Source organism: Halichoeres trimaculatus, unplaced genomic scaffold, assembly GCF_033239565.1.
Source record: "Halichoeres trimaculatus isolate MK-OKI-2021-1 unplaced genomic scaffold, fHalTri1.1 fHalTri1_scaffold_4, whole genome shotgun sequence".
Taxonomy (NCBI): domain Eukaryota; kingdom Metazoa; phylum Chordata; class Actinopteri; order Labriformes; family Labridae; genus Halichoeres; species Halichoeres trimaculatus.
In genome coordinates, this window is record NW_027437182.1 from 34,281,069 (window position 1) to 34,298,354 (window position 17,286).

General features: G+C 39.4%; 1 protein-coding gene across 4 annotated transcripts in view; it reads left to right on the forward strand.

Moving 5' to 3' along the window:
- The first annotated feature begins 6,671 nt into the window (after positions 1–6,671).
- Positions 6,672–17,286, forward strand: part of ect2 (epithelial cell transforming 2) — a 60,180-nt gene continuing 49,565 nt past the window's right edge. For all 4 annotated transcript variants that reach the window (XM_074668920.1, XM_074668922.1, XM_074668921.1 and 1 more), the window contains exons 1-3: positions 6,672–7,018; positions 10,494–10,651; positions 16,780–16,859. In XM_074668920.1, coding sequence (XP_074525021.1) covers positions 10,519–10,651; positions 16,780–16,859 — 213 coding nt within the window. In that variant the 5' untranslated portion in view covers positions 6,672–7,018; positions 10,494–10,518. The remainder of the gene's footprint in view (positions 7,019–10,493; positions 10,652–16,779; positions 16,860–17,286) is intronic.

Consider the following 17,286-nt stretch of genomic DNA (forward strand, 5'->3'; position numbering starts at 1 on the left):
ATATTTCAGATCCTGCATTTTTATCTTTTCTGCTCCATTTCATAACACTGGGACACAGTCACTCTGGCAAACCATACCGTGCTTAAGCACCCTAAAGCCCTGTTTTTGTTTTGTTTTTTAGCCAGTGTAACTGCAAGTGTGCCATGCTTAAGCACGGTTTACTTCTCTGCTTTGGAATGCTTTAGAGAGGTTGGCTTTAGCACGGTTCACGAGCACAAGCACAAGCACAAGCATGCAGACTTAACATAAGCCAAAAAGTCTCTAAAGTTGTAGCAGTGCTCTCTGTGTCTCATTTTGCTGACTGATGAGATCACGCTTGTAAACAGATGCTTCGTAATGATGTAGGCAGGCCATGCGTGTGCTTAAGTCTGGTTCATATTGCAGTAGTGTGACTGCTGGCGGTACTCTTGTGCTCAAGCACAGAACAGTTTGAAAGGCCAGAGTGAACGCACTCTTATCTGGTCTTGTGTCCCAATGTGTTTGTTGAACTCTCACGTTTTCATATCATAATTAATCCATTCATTTAAAGACCTGTAAAACCTGTAACAGTTGTTGACTTTCTGCAGAATGTGCAGAGATCTAGCTTTATACAAGTGGCTTATGGACAGTCCACATGTGGTTTAGTGAGACCTTACATGATACACTTTGGTTTTGTTTGTGACCTTGACAGAAAATGTAAATTTGCACATGATTTAGAAAATGATTCATTTCAGTGCCACAATTAATGCACTGTAAGATTAAAGTTGGGTACACCTGGTTTCAGAAGTGTTAAAGCCACAAGTCTTTAAGTTCTGTGAGAAAGTTTCTGTTTGTTTTTGCAGATCTTCTCCTGTACATGTGCACTGGTGATGTGTCATATTTTTCAAAGATTAACTTATTTTACTAACTTTATTCAGTTGATTGACGCACTTATCTAGATTATTTGTTGTGGAAATAGTACAAAAGAAGGTGGTTCCCCTCCAACATGCTGTACATCACCTCATCTGACTCCAATCCCCTCACTGCAGTCACTGGTATCATAGGTGACGGTAGAAAAATGATTGACCTCTTTGCTAAAGTTTCTGTTTGCTCCTGTAGAAACTTCTCAGAGCTTTTTATTAGTGATGCCAAAAGGCTGGGTCAGTACATCATCTGTTGACCAGCTTTTTCTGAAAATGCATTTAAGGAAACATTAAAAAAGTAACTCAATTATATTTCAAATACCCCTTATTCAACTTAATGACATGTATCGTAAACATCTAAAAGATAGCGATGCACAAGCTGGCACTGACAATTGTTGTTTACTTGCCCCATTTGAATAACTTGAGATGTAAAGCAGGTTTAAGGGCAAAAATAAACAACAAAACAAGTTATTTAAAAGTCCTGCAGCTGGCTGTTACACTACTGCTGCTTTTCATAAGTATGGTGGTCTGTTTATTATTCCAGAATGAGAAGTCTCCCTCCACCTCTGTGACTATTTATATTTGTATGTGTTTGGTGACTCAGCGTCAAAGAGCAGAGGATCGAGGCAGACACACACAAAGGTTTGGGGGAGTGTGGAGAGGACAAAGGCGGGTAGGAGGAAGATAAGGTCTTGACAAAGCTTTGTTCCACACAGTGAACCTCTTGAGAGCTGAATATGAGAGACAGACAGAGATTGTGTGTGCATGTCAGTAAGATGACTGGGGAAGCGGTCCGACAGCCTCAGGAATGCAACGAGCATACTAAGGATTTCACAAAAGTCAAAGTAGAAGAAGAAAAACAAAGGAGAGGCTGGAAGGGAGCGTCTTTACTCTCCCGCAGACCACATGCTGCTGAGGGACACTGTGTGTGTCTGTCTTTTAAGTGTGTGTCTGTCAGATTGCATCATGAAGCGTGTATATGTGTTTTAGTGTGTTGAATGGTGTGACAGTCGATTGTGTTTCAAATGTTCAACCCGATGCCTTCACGAGGGCAGAAGAATAAGTTACATTTCTAGAAAGTCCTGCAAGTTGTTACATCATTGTGTGGATACTGAAAGGATCTGTTCCAAGAGCTTACTCTGAATCTGAGTTTTTCATTTGAATGCTCTCTTTACTGCATGATGAAGTACATCTGTGATGACACAAAAGTTGAAACAACTAAACTAAGATGTTTAGAACAGGATGTACAGTGGTGGTTGTGTCACCCTTGGCCACAAAAGCTGCAATCAAGCATTTGAATTTGTTTCACTGGAGGGTTTTTTTGAGCGTGAACTATCTGTTTAATGTCATGCAGTAGCATCTCACTCAGTTTAAGTCAAAACTTTGACCAGGTCACTTCAAAACCTTCATTTTGCTGTTTGTTTTGTGGATGATTGTCCTGCTGCATAACCCATGTGTGCTTGAGCTTGAGGTCTTGGGTGCGTCACAAAGCTCCAAAGTTCCATCCTTTCTTCCTCGACGTGCGTCGTTCACTTGCGTCTTAGTTTTCATGAAACTCTGTTGTGTTTGTGAAGTTTCATGCGGAGAAGCAGCTGCAGCATCCAATCAGAGAGTGATATTCCATATGGGGGCGTGTCTGTCAGTGAAAAGACTTCTGCAAAGCCAGCTCTCGTGTTTCCTTGATGATTGCTTCTACAATCAGTCTCCTCCATCCTCTCTCTTCTCTCCTCCACACCTCTCTGTGTCAGGCAGGTTTTATTTAAGTGACTTCTTGATTCAACAGGTCTGGCAGTAACCAGGCTTGAGGTTGGCTGGTGAGATATTACTTTTTCATAGACAGCCAAGAAGGTAAGGGTCACTTTTTTCCCTTAATACATGAAATCAAAATAATAATAAAAAAACTATATTTTGTGGTCATCTTTGTGTGATATCAAAACTTCTGTGACAATTTAAATGTAAGTGTAACACGTGTAACAATACAAGAAATAGGAAGGGCTTTAGTACTTTTTACAGCACTGTATGCTTTAAGGAAAGTTTTTTGTAATCACATCTTGAACAAGCTGCTCAGGCACCACCTTGATATTGTTGTATTGATTAGCTTGTTGTTTTCTGTGATGATCTCAATAATGTCAGGATCTTAGTATGCAAATCACTGTAGGCAGCAATGCCGACAAAGAGTTACTCAGGTTAAAGATGAGCTACGTATGACATTTCAGGGCACAGGGACTTTTTAATGTCAGGGTAAGTGTTCAGTTTAAAGCCAAAGAGGTGAAGGAGTGAACACTCCTCGTAAATCTGCAGGGGACAGCGAGAAGGTCAACTTGAACAAGGGCCTTGGTGTTCATTTCAACAGTATAGTGAAGTAAATGCCAACTTTTATCAATAAATAGAACAATTTGATTTAGCAAACTACAAATCTAAAACAAAATAAACCAAGAAAAAAGTTTGACTCATGTTTAGTAACAAAAAGGGAGGTTTTCTTTTTGCCTGTGTGCAACTCTTATAACTCTGAGCAGAAAGACTGCAGTCTGCTTGACAGGAATTCATCATCATCTCTCTCTGTGTAACACACTTTTGTTCCACTGTGAGGGGGAAACAAAAGCCAGTTCACAGAGCTCTGGGCCTGTTAGAAGCCATCTTTCTCACTCTTTTATACAAAGCCCTGTGGGAATGTGCTCTCCACCTTCTTTTACTCTAAGAGGTGAAACTATCTCAAACATATTTTATTTTGATGGGGTTAGAACAAATAGCATTAGCACAGGGTTTTTGAACAACTTTTAGATTACATTTTATTAAAGATTAACATACTGAGAGTGGAAAAAAATCACTTCTTATATTGTGTAGCAGTATCAGTAAATCATAAGTAGTAGATATTACATTTATCCAGTATACACAAGTTTCCAGAAAAGACAGTGGTAGCTTTGGTGTGTAATGTTCAGAAGTCATAAGGCCTTCATGTAACACCCACCAATAGATGTGAGTGTTATGTAATGTGCCAGGGGTAATGTATTTGAGGTGCTTTGTTAAATTATCAGAAGAAACTTAATGCATTGAGCTTAGAGACAAAACTGCACCTCCGTCTTGAGATGGCAAGGTTGTTTTTGTTCATTGTGTTATCTGGTTCTGGACAGGATGCTGTTTCTAACTGTAGGTGAATTCCCAGGTCACTGAGGGTAGGTGAGTGAGGGGAGAATGGAGTGGTGTGGGTTAATGAGCATTTTTTCTTGAACATGGTTTCTTGGATACCCCTTTTTCTGACTGTTGGTTGGAATTGGAGGGGTCCAATTTGGGTGACCAAATTTTCGGCTGAACCATAACTAGCTGTCAAACCACTTAAATTCAGTGTACTGGGTAGTTTTGGCACTGTTTGAGATGGTTATAGTCTGCCTGGGTTTTTGCAAGGTTAAAATAACTTACCTTCTGAAAAAGGGAAAGTGTGAAAAAAGGAAAGAAACATAAATGCAATAGAAAGTTTAAGGGAGAAAAAAAACACATGCATTTACCACAGATATCATGATGTACTCTGGATACACTAAATTCCAATGGGAATAGTGAAGATAAAAACAGTAGCATCATGAGTTGATATGAAATCAATGTACAAGCAACCCTACAGTGCAGCAGCAAAGGAATACATTTATTATTGGAATAATTTTGAATATTTCATTGATTTTTTTTTCAGGGTCAGCACGCTGTTTATTCTACTGCAGGTTGTGGATAAGTGTAGGAATAAATTCTATCAGTCTGCAGCGGAATGTTAGGTTTTAGGAGAGCAGTGAATCTCACTGATGTTGGATGTAGTCATCTGACAATGACTGCATTTTTGTTTTAGATATTACATTTTTTAACACAGTTTAACTATGAGTTTTGTTTTTTTAAGGTTATGTGCTCAAAATTGCTTCAAAATGATTATATGTACAGTATATACCGTACTTAAAGGGACTGTGAGGAGTTTGAAAGTGACCTTGAAAAGGTCTCTCTTCTTGATATATGCCTGATCATAATCCATACTTTAAAATGAGATTATCAGCACCAATATAGGTTATTTCAAAATACTACTTCATAGCTTCTTCGTAGCTTCCCAATCGGGTCAAGCAGGACCGGATTGATTTACAGCACGTCCAAGTCTCCAAGTTTAAAAGTGAGGAGACTATGTTTTTCTCTGCTGAAAATGATTTCTGTGATTAGTTTTGTGGTGATGGTGGACACTGAAGCCGAACTGTAGGACAGAAAAAGGACAGAAGAGTTTAAGAAAGCTGAAGAGAGACTGACGCAGCACAAGCTAAAGGCTAAAAGGGCTAAACATTTTGTGCTGATGTTCATTCCAACCCACAGTCAGCAGTTATTCTGCAGTTGTCTGTTCAAACTTGAGAGTCTATCAATAAGATGAAGAGTGAGGTTATGTTAGCTCTGATTGGTAGATGACTTACAGGTTAGAGTCAACCAGGAATCACTCACATTACACATCTTACAGCATCGGGCTGTCAGTGCTACGTATGGACAGCTACTAAACTACTGAACAGACTGACAGTTTACTTGTTGTCTCACTAGCCTACAGATACATTGTAGCACTGGGGTGCTAGTAGCACTACAGCTGGTTACTGACATACGGTACAAACTTACAACATCTGCTTGTTGTCACGTTTCAAACAACAGGGCTACATAACTGTACTAATACCTTACCCTAACTTGTTGCATTCTATCCAGTAAAAAGTTGCCTGGTTAAAAGATATATCTTTATGACAGTGTTTGTAAGACTTCAGGCCAGGAGGTGGCAAGGCAGTAAATTTAAAACAGGTCCTCTTTACAGCATCTTTAACAAATTTATTAGACCACCTGTCACAAAAACAAGAAAACAATCCACAATTATGAAATGCTTTAAAAGAAAAAAGAAAACCCACAGAACACCACATGATACTGGTAGTTTTAGTTTATTTCTAACTCAAACACATATAAGATCACATTTCTGATAGTTCTAATAACATGTTTTAGTTGAGACCAGGTGATACTCCAATGACTCCCTTTGTCATCACACTACCCCAGTCTGTCAGGCCTGTGATGGGTCAGGCTGCTCAATTTCTTCACATCACCACTCCATTCAATCAGCCAATCACAACCTCAAGTCTACTTCATCTCACTTAGGTAGCTTGGGAATGTTTCCAAGCATCACATGGGATTTATACTGGCTATGAATGGAGACAGCTGACTTTGATCATTTATCTTCTGTGTAGTCTAAGATTATTAATCAGATCCAAAAGTGTGTTCTTTCTATTATTGTCTTTCTTAATTGTTTAATTTTCTATAATAAACAATTACATATATATATATATATATATATATATATATATATATATATATATATATATATATATATATATATATATATATATATATATATATATATATATATATTATATATAAAACATTTTTGGATCTTATTTTCTTCTGACCCTCTATTTTTTCTTTATTCTTCTTTATGGTCATGTCCGAACAATATTTCACTTATGCCATGACGGTATTTTTTTCTGATAATTGCCTAATCTTGTCTTCCTCTTGATTATCTATCACTATAGTTTTATCCGTCAAAGCACTTTTAAATCCACAACTCGCAGTTTTCTCAGTGCAGACATGGAGAGTTCAGCTCTGGAAGGCAGACGGAGCAGACTGCAGTCTACAGAGCAGACACAGTGCGCATCGTGATTTGAATGAACAGACCAATCAGCGGGCTCGACAGGCGGAAGCCGCTTGGTTTCCGTCACTATTGGCCAATCAGCGCTCGGCTCAGATGTTTGCCTTGTCTTTTGAATTGTACTCGCGCAGAAGGCTGACACCTTCCCTGGATCACTGTTAGCTGTCAACAAAGTAAAGCTACAACAATTCGACAGTTTGGGCCGTTTTACTCTAAAATGGCAACATGAACTTATTCAGTATTTAACGAGGAGATGTCGCACTTACTTTGAGGAGCACTTCGGACCGAAGAGGCATTCCCAGGAACTCTGTATTTGTTTTTAAGGACTTTCTAGCTCGGCAGCTAATTAAGCTAAGCTAGCTAGAGAGTTCAAGACACTCAACTGCTCAGCGGACAGTTTAGTTTTCGTCCGTCTCTGTTTCAACTCAAAGTACCAGCCATCGATAAGTCGGTAAGTGTGCTTTTCTTGATGTAATTCTGTTTTTTAATCTCTCTGAACACCTAACGTTAGCTCCTCTCAGGTGACGTTACACTGGAGGAATTTGACACAGTAAGGAAAGAAGCTTATTTTACTGTACCACTATAAAGAAAGGGAATTCTCCTGTTGATCTAATTTAAGACGTTTTTGCCTCTCGTGTGGAAGAGAACTAACGTTATAATGGAAATCTTTCCCCATTTAGTAAGCCTCCAGGTAAAATATCATGTTTTCAAAGTTCTAACTTCATGATCAAGTTTCTATCTCTGTTAGTTTTCCTGCCCGCATTTATACAAAGTCTGTGCATTAACAACTACAGTGGCAATCAAAACTAGACAACTATCTATACAAAGTTGATTTTGATTTTCAGGAGTGATGTTATCTTCATTGCTTACAGTTTGAGGGAATTTTGGTTGTGGCTATGCCATGGAATAATGTTTTAGTAAATAATAAAGGTACTTTAACACCAACATTTTTTTTGCAGAAAAAAACACCAAAATCAATATTAGAGAAAAGCGATGACTAGCACAGAGAAAGACAACTAAACTACTTAAGGTTACAGATGTGGTGCACAGGTCTTTGTTTTGGATGTCTTCAGCACATCTGTGGCCACAGGACAATACCAATGTCCTCTGGCTGGACTTTGGGCTGGTCATATTCTTTATTTCTGCGTCTTTAGCTTCAAGGAGTTACTTTACCTGTTTTGCTGTGTGTCACGAGCATTGTCCTGCATGAAATATGCTGTCTGATGGGGTGGAAGAACTGTATTTTGTTGAAGAAGGTTTAAACATTTGCATTGCAGGCCTAACTCCTGCAGCAGGAGAGATACCCCAAATCTTGACACATCCCCCTTTTACTGACTTCTGTACACGTAGACTCTTTACACCAGCAGGTCTCAAACACATAATACCAGAGGGCAGCTAAGCATCCAGTCTTGTCACAAAGGGGCTAATCTAGGTGTTCCACAAGTATGAGAAAAAAAGGCTCAACCATTAGATCAACTTTACTTCTTAACATGAACCATTTTCCAGTCATATTTGGCTTTTCTTGCCGAATGCTTTCTGCCAGACACCTGCATATTGCTCCAAATGTTAAGCTGAATAATACCGTGTAAGGTTACACTCCTTCAGAACAACCACTTTCTAGTGCATATGAGACAGGTGTAATTCCCCTTTAACTCCACAGAAATAACCACTCTCACTTCTCCTGAAACGCTCTATGTCTGACATCAACCTTTCTTGGGACCTTAGAGATATACTTCTTGTTTTAACAACGTGTGAGGGCATTGGCAGTGTGCCAAATGGTTGTTATTTGCTTGGGTTGGCACACAGTGATTATGCTGCATTTAGAGACAACTCAGATATGGAATTGGGGTATTTTTCCCCTGGTCTCAACAGTAGACCTACAGGCTGTATGACATGAATTTGAGACCCCTGGTTTACACTAACTTGGGTTCAGTCTTTCCCTAGTTTCACAAAGAGCAAAATACATCCCATCAACCCAAAATAAAATGACATTGCTTTCGTCATGAAAGTGAAATTTGGAGCAATTCTTCTCTGTCTAGGTGACACCCTCCTCAGCAAAGGTTAGTGTGGCCTTTTGATTCTCCTTCCCTATGAGAGGTTAGGTCACTGCACAGCAGGATTTCAGTCCAAAGGGTGCAATTAAAAAAAAGTGCATTTAAAGAGTGAAATCCACACATGTTTACATATTTCAGTAGTTGAGTCAAAACTTTATATTTCAGAGCTTTAGTTTGTGTTTTGTTCCTGATGAGAGATCAATTAGATTTTTATATCTTTGATATTTTGTCAGAGATTTTGACTTATTACATTTTTGAACTTTATTTAGTTTTATTTCATCATAACATGAAGGCCTGGCCTACAGGAAAGGATAGTTTATATGTTAACAGTATGTTTTGCCATGTTGGTCACACTATTGAATGATTTTTTTCTTGTGTTAAGTGAATAATGCAAAGATAGCCCCCCCATAAATAAATAAATAAATAATATGTTATGCATATTAAATCGCAATCGCAATATTGGTTTAATAAATTGCAATTAGATTAGTTTCCAAAATCGTTCAGCCCTACTCTCAGGTGATCTTCATCCTTTCATCTCTCTACCTCTTTCTTGCGTGGCCATTATAAGGTCCAGAGCCTACTTGTGGATCCCACTCCCACGGCTCTCTCCCACTGTTCAAATTCACTCTCAAAACACATATTTTAAACATATCACTTTTATTCCCATTCCCCATTCCCAGTTAACCTATGTACATATTGATTTTATACACTGGGAATTTGTCTGGTTAATTTGTTGATTTTATTATTCCGACTTGTAAGGTGACCTTGAGCGCTTTGAAAGGTGCCTGAAAATAAAATGTATTTATCACTAAAGTTATTCTGGTCAGTCTCTGTGGCCTTCAACTGGACAACCTGCTGCCCGAGGGTTTCGCTCACTTTAGAAAGGTTTACCACCTTGTAATGCCAGTGAGAACTGGAAAGTAAAGCTGCCAGCTAGATAGGGCTTGTCAGATGTTTAGGGAAATAAGCACCTAGTGCTGGATTAATACCAATAACTGTGAGATATTTAAAAGTATTCTCCAAGTATGTTCAGTTTTTTTTTCAATACCTTATTACATTTTATACAGTGCTTCAAAATGAATTTAACTCATTAAAATTCTTAAAAATCTGCTTTTTTTTTCTCCTGTTTGGACTGTTAGGACTAAGCAGTGACCTTGAAATTTAGAAATTTCAAGTTGTTCTCCAATTTAGATCACCACTGTTAGGGCTGAACGATTTTAAGAAAAGATTGAACTGCAATTTTTCTGGCAGATATTGTGATTTCAATTCGATTCACAATTTTCTTCAAATCAAGCTTTGGGATATTCACATGTAGGGCTGAACGATTTTAGCAAAATATCTAATTTTTCTGGCAGATATTGCAATTCACGATTTTTTAATCATCAATAGTGATGATAAATAACCTGTTTTCATCAACTTCTACTCCTAAACAGAGGCTTTGTGTTGTTGACCTGCTTACCAGCACTTTTAACATATAGATTGTCTACAAATTTGAAAAACAGAATGTGTATAATACTTGACACAACAGATCCTGAGTCAGTCAGGAGCGCTGCAAAAAAATTGCTGCTTTGGCGATCTCAAAATTGCATTGTATAAAATTGCGATTTCGATCTGAAAACGATAAATTGTTCAGCCCTAACCACTGTATATGGCTACTAATATGAATAACTTTACTACTTTCAGGTTTTTAATCTGCCTTACTTAACAAAAGCTATCACTGTTATTTTCTCTTCTCTACAGTTGCAGTGCCTGACATTGACAGTATTTGTGTTTGACAGTTGTCACACTCCTTGTTGCTTCTCTGTGCCCTGCTATGTTCTCCTTCTGTGTCTCACTCTTTTCATTTGCTGTAACTTTTGATACTTTGGACAGTTTGGTGCCGCCTGCAGTTCCTGCCATGGCTGACAGCAGCATGCTGACTTTGGGGACAGCTCGGAGCCTGTTGGTGGATTCTTCGGTCTATGATTCGAGGATCGCGGAGACCACCAAGGACCATGTATTTCTGGGCATGGCATGTGAGGATGGGGAAGGTGAGTCTGCAGAGTAACTTTCTGTCTTCTGCCCTGTTGGTCAAATTAAATGTCTCTAAACATCAGACAGTGGGAGACAATACACATATGACATATTCAGGTTAGAACATATTGTCTAAAAATCAGCTCACGAGGAAGTTAAAGAGGAGAGTGTTACAGACTTAAAAATGCTGCAGGCAAATAGAAGGACAACTGGAACATATTTCTGACTACTGACAGTTTAGACCAAGCATCAGTCACCTGTCAGTGTGACACAACATTACAGAATTGAACATAAATACTGCCTCAAAATGTCAATTGAGTCCAATCTGGCATACTGTGCGGAAATCTATACAGTAATATGATCTTACACCCTTTATGGTATTTGGTGTATAGACTCAGTTCATGTGTCTATCCATTATTACAGGGACTAATTGAGTGATCTCATAAAAAATGTTGCACACTGTAATTTTTTTTTTTTCATTAAATATGTTATTGCTATTACTGCTTCAACTATGCCAGTGTTGAAGTATTTTAAAGGTTTATCTTTTTTTGCTGTGTTCATGCTGCAGTTAAAAGTGACCTGAATCTGATGTTTTCGCTCAAATGTGACCCATATCTGTTTTGTGTCCGATTGTGTGAACAGCACAAGTCACATTGAATCTGACATTTTGGAATCAAATTTGGTACGGCACGCATTTTACGCCCTTTCCACTGACTAATCCCGGGACAGTTCCCCAAATAACTGACATGAGCCGTCCCACTTTTTGGCATCCTTCCATAGGGGTGCCAGACTAAACTGATCCGATCACCAAAGGTAGAGCTACAACAAGATTGAAGATTGTTGATTGATTGAAAGAATCAACGGCGGCATACAGCCTTCTCTGAAACAAAGCTTGATTGCACTTTGTATCAAAGTGCCACATGCCAATCACAAAGAGGACGAAATGATGGATATATTCCATGACTGCTTTTTGTTTACTGTGTTGTGTTTTCTTCTTCATTGGATTTAATAGTGGGGTACACTGTGTCGCGCTGCTATGGCGTCACACTATTATGTTACTGATGCAGCTGTCAGCATCCAGCCTACACGCCACCTACCACGAGGCGGGACGGTTGGCTGTGGGAGCGCAAAAAAGGATCAAGCTTAACGGAGCCAACCCGTACCAAACCGTACTGATCTGAACTGGACTGCTTGGTGGAAACAGGGCTTTAGAGTTGAGCAGGGGAGGAGGGGAGGGATGGTGTGTGCATGAGTCTCTTAATTATAAATTTATTAGGCTTGCTGATGCACATTTATTTGTAATACATGTTTATAATGAAATCATACACTGGACTAATATATTTATCCTGTCACAGTTACTCATATTAGCTAAAATAGAGAGAGAAGTTAGATGATAAATGGTTATAGTTTGTGCTATAACATGTGCTGACTCTGGCCGCCCCTACTTATGCCATTGCCCTTGTTGTTGTTGGTTCTAGAGTCAGAACAGAACTGGGTAAGACAGCCTTTAAAAATACCGCCACCTCTACATGAAATAGTCTCTCAATGGATTTTAGACTCACAGAACTGGTCACTGTTGATGAATTCAAGACTTTGTTAAGGGACCGGGTAAGAGCTAGCCTTGGACAATGTGACTGTTTTAATTCTTTACCGTTTCTTATTTTGTTTTGAGTCGGTGCTTCCAGAACGGCTTGGTTTTGATGTGCTGATCTCTGAATGAATTTGTTATTTTTATTGTGTAACTGTCTGCTGCTGCCGTGCCAGGTCCCTCTTGAAAAAGAGATTTCAAATCTCAATGAGGGTTTTATCTGGTTAAATAAAGGATAATAATTGGGCCACCCCAATCTGAAAGTCTGGAAGTGCCCCTGCACAGAAGGACATAGTGACAGTGGTAAGAAAGCTAACAAAGACTGCTGGAAAGCTCCTGTGTTGATTCTTAAACAGTGAGAAGCAAGACGGTCAAACTTAAACTACTGTCCCAGAGAGACAACGAAAAGGCAACTCCTGGTGAAGGCTGAACGATCAGCTAGAGCCCAGTGTGCACGAGTGAACTTGTAACACACCGATCATAATTACAGTTGCCACAAACTGATCAAGATGAAGTTTAAAGTAAATTTAAACTACACAGAGTGACAGGGGGCTCTTCTGCTCATGCTGAATTTTTTGTGCTGAATTGATTTTCACTAACTGTTTCAACCCTGGTGCACACGTCTTTTGTGTGCATGCATCCAGGCGGAACAATGCAGACAGCTGAGAATAATAAGCACGCTATCATGTAGAGACAGAAATGACATGAAGTCATGTAAATAAGATCAATAACAGTAGGATATTGAGTTTGTTTGATAAAAGAACGATGTATAGATCTGAAGGTGACCTGACGTAACTTTAGTTGGCATCTGGTGCAACATAGAAAGTGGAATGAAAAAAAAAAGGAACTTTGCCTTCAACGGTAGGGAAACACTGGAGATAAATAGTTGCTTTGTGTTATGATTGCCTATATTGAAGCAGTGAAGTGTTTTATACAGACTCCACACTGTTTGAACACATTAGACTTACACTTACACACAGTAAGCCTGGCATCAGTCAAATCAGTATGGGTTTATTACCCAATATGAACTTGGGGTAGAAAAAAATTCTCTTTACTGAGCGTTAGGCCTGACACCTATGGTCTTTAGATTTAACACCACACTCTCCAGCTGTGATGAAGATGAAGTCTGTGACCAAAACACCGAACCTGCCACATGTGGAGTCCCACCTGTCCATCATGACTTGTGCTGTCAGTTGTTTCAGCAGCCTCTTGTTGGGACGAGCTTCCAGCTTGTTGGGGTGTCCCTGTGTGATCCTGGGGAAAACAGCTGCTTCGGAGACAGGCACTTCTCATCTCCATGTCTGCCATGAACTGAATTGTCAGACTGGCATGGCTCACAGGTCTTGCTGAGCCACATTACAGTTTTGAGCCTGGTATGAGACGCTGTGTTGAAGCTGACTTCAACTGCTGCAGGCACCTTGGGTCAGTGGTTGTTAGCTATTTTTTATGGTGCTCTGTTCATCAGCTGCAATGGGTAGCATCTTCAGCATTGTAACTGTTGTCCTCCCCTTTTTTATTTTTGGTCTTTTTAATAAGGCACAGCATGAGGAAATGAAACTTGAAACGTGAGAGGCGCTGCAAGAGCTTCACTTTTAGTTTGGCGCGTTGTGGTGCTGTTTATGATGCTGGAAGAAATATTCTCCTCTCACACTTTGTGTTGAAGGCTGTTAATAACATTCTCTGCAGAGCACATTTTTCTGCTGCTGATGAAGACTAATACCTGAATCATCTCTAAATGATCAAGCTAATACTTTTCTCTCTCCTCACCAACTCCCCTTCATCTTTCTCTGTGGTGTCTCTGCACATGGGACTTGGTGTAGAGGGTGAGGCAGTTTTTCACTTTCAGATTTGCTCAGAGATGTGGGTGCAGAGGAAGTGACAGTAACAAGAGGAAAAGATGAACTGGCTGCAGAAAGCATGTTCACTGAAATCAGTGTTGTCAGATAAGAAATGTAGAATTATTGACCAGAGACTCAAAATCATCAAATTTTAGGTAAACAATCATAACCAAAATAACAAGCTTACTGTTGGATGAAAGTCGAATGTAGTCACTCTGTGTTTAAAGGACAAGTTCAGTTTATACAGCTTTTACGTTGTTTATAGTATGAAGTAAAACAAAATACTCACCCAGAAGGCTTTCCTGATCCAAGCAGTGCTTTGGGAGATATTTGGATCCAAAATCGTGCAGCGGACGTCCATATAATGGGATCCATCGGGGCATAGACAGCGCCGCTCCTAAAACTCCATTAAACGTCCAGAAACTCATGTTTTTCACTAATATTCCATCATGGACCGCACCGGGTTAGTCCTCTGCTCCAGTAGTGTCACTCCAGACACGATTGCCCCTCTGCGCGTCGTCATGTAGCCTGCTGTCTTCCCCTGAAACAATGAGCCGGACTGCGCATGGCAGCAAAAGCAGCAGCAAAAGCATAAAGCCATATCCTCCAGCTTTTAAGTCTGATGTTTGGGTTGTTTTATTTAGGGCTGCACGATTATCGCAATCGCAATCGCAATGTCAGCACACGCAATTACGTAATCGCAAAAGAGGATATCGCAATCGCAATCGCAATGTCAGCACATGCAATTCAGGTTTTTCTCCATGATAACCAAGCAAGCCTGTAGACTCATCATGACACAACTTTTTTTATTAAATCGCAAGCACAATCGCAATCGCAATATTGTCCACCTAATCGCAAATCGCACCTTTTCCCCAAATCGTGCAGCTCTAGTTTTATTGCTCCAAAAGGTGAGGTGACACACCACATATGTTCACATGAGGCATGGAAATTGAAAACCGAAGCATTGAAATCAATATCGAATCGAATCGATATCAAATCGCACTTTTAAGAATTGAAATCAAACCCAATCTCGAGGTTCATAGCAATACCCAGCCCTAATGTACACATTGCCTTTTTGGAGTTATTGATCATACATTGTACAGAGGGCCGAGTTATCGTACAAATGCGAAAATCATCTTACATCTGGCAACTCTGACTGAAATAAACATATCGCTATGAACGATATTGTTGTACCTTATATATTCTTTGAAAATTTATGTCATTATATTTTGAAAGCTGCCCAGTTTTGTCCATGGTTCCTTAAAGGGATAGTTCAGTTTTTTTGAAGTGGGGTTGTATGAGCTCTATGTGACCACTAAGGACATTAGATACAGTAGAAAGTTGTCTCCTCTCCCTCAGTAAGACACAGACTGTAATCGCTGGTGACGAGGAAATAGGCGCTAACAAGGAAAGACCGTACCAAATTCAAAGGCTATTTTCTCTGCCTACAAGAACTAAAATCAAAAAGTAATACCACAGTTTAAGAGTATGCTACATAAAATATTTTTTAAGTGCATTAAGTCTTCGGAAATATAAACATTTATCCGGACCTAACTAACTGGTCATGTATCCTTCCGCGCAGCGCTAGTGCCTGATTATAATCCACACTTTAAAATGAGATTATAACTGTCAATATAGATTATTTTGAAATGCTACTTTGTAGCTGCTAATAGGGTCAAGCAAGACCAGATTGATGCAAGGCACATCTAAGTCTCTATGACAACACAATACAGGCTGATGAAGTTTAGAAGTGAGGAGATAGATCTGTGTTTTTCTGTGCTGAAAATAATTTCTGTGATAAATTTTGTAGTGATGGTGGACACTGGAGCCTAACTGTCAGACAAAAAAGGGACAGAAGAGCAGAAGTGAGCTAAACTGGAGAGTGATAGAGCATGAGCTAAAGGCTAAAAGGGTTAAACTGTTTGTGCTAACATTGATTCCAACCCACAGTCAGCAGTTATTCTGCAGTGGTCTGTTCAAACTTGAGAGTCTATCAATAAAATGAAGAGTGAGGTTATATTAGCTCTGCTTGGTAGATGACTAGCAGGACACAGCTAACCAGAGCTCACACACATGTCTCACAGCTGCCAGTAGCACTACATGTAGCCAGCTACTAAGCTACAGTACAAACTTTTGTTTGCTTGATTTCACATTTCAAACAGTTGCCCTGTGTAACTGTACTGATAAATACCTTACCTTGGCGTGTTTTATCTAGTAAAAAGTTGTCTTTAACTAAGAAAATTTGTTTCAATCCAGTCTTTAGGACAGTGTACGTGAGACTCCATAGCAAAAGGTGTTGGGGCAGTCCAGTTAAAACAGATACTCCTCATAGCATCTTTAAGCCTCTGTGTCTTCATGAACTCATTCCTAATATTAGGCTGTCTCTGTGGATCATGCAGCTTGTTCCACCTGTTCTCTTGCTGTATTTTCTCTCCTGTAAGTGTCAGATCTTTTGACAGCATTTTATCAGCCATAACACATCTTGAGTTAAATGTTTCACTTAAAATGTTATCACAGCAGGTGATCCACACGTGGACTGAACTTGTCAATGACGCAGCTTTTCGCAGTGATTTAAAATTAACCCAGAGCAGGATCATTTCAGGAGCAACCAGCTGCATACTTTTGCAGCCTTTTTATTGATTTCTTTGATGTGTGTAACCATTTCAGTGTCACATCCTTTCTGATTCACAGTATCTCTCTGTTTCTCTTCTTTTCTCAGATATGATCCCAAAAGTGGAGACGAGGGTGGTTCTGGTGGGAGAGGCTGGCAGAAATAAAGCTCTGGTCAAAGCCCTGCAGGTACATCATCATGTCTTTGTGAATCCTCAGGGTCTGCTTTTGCCTACTTCTTCTTTCATGGTGGCTGTCTTTTAATGTCGGGGCTGGACATCATCACTAATGCTTTTAGTTTGACAAGTGGAACAAGGATCCTCTCTTTTGATGGATGATACTTTGCTTCTCTGGCAAAGCTGGTAAAAGATTTATGCCTCTCAGGGAGTTGAAAATTGGTCCATATTTTAATCACACACTTTGAATGTTTTGATTGTTAAAATCAACTGCTATTCTTTTTACCTGATAGAGAAAAATGAAAAGTTCCAGTTTTATAGAATATAACATTAATTGCACTTATTCTGACTTTTGAAAATTAAGAGCTCTTTTCCCTTCTCTTTTCTGGGAGGCAGTATTTATTCATTGATTTTGTCCATAGGTTATGATCACCATCAAA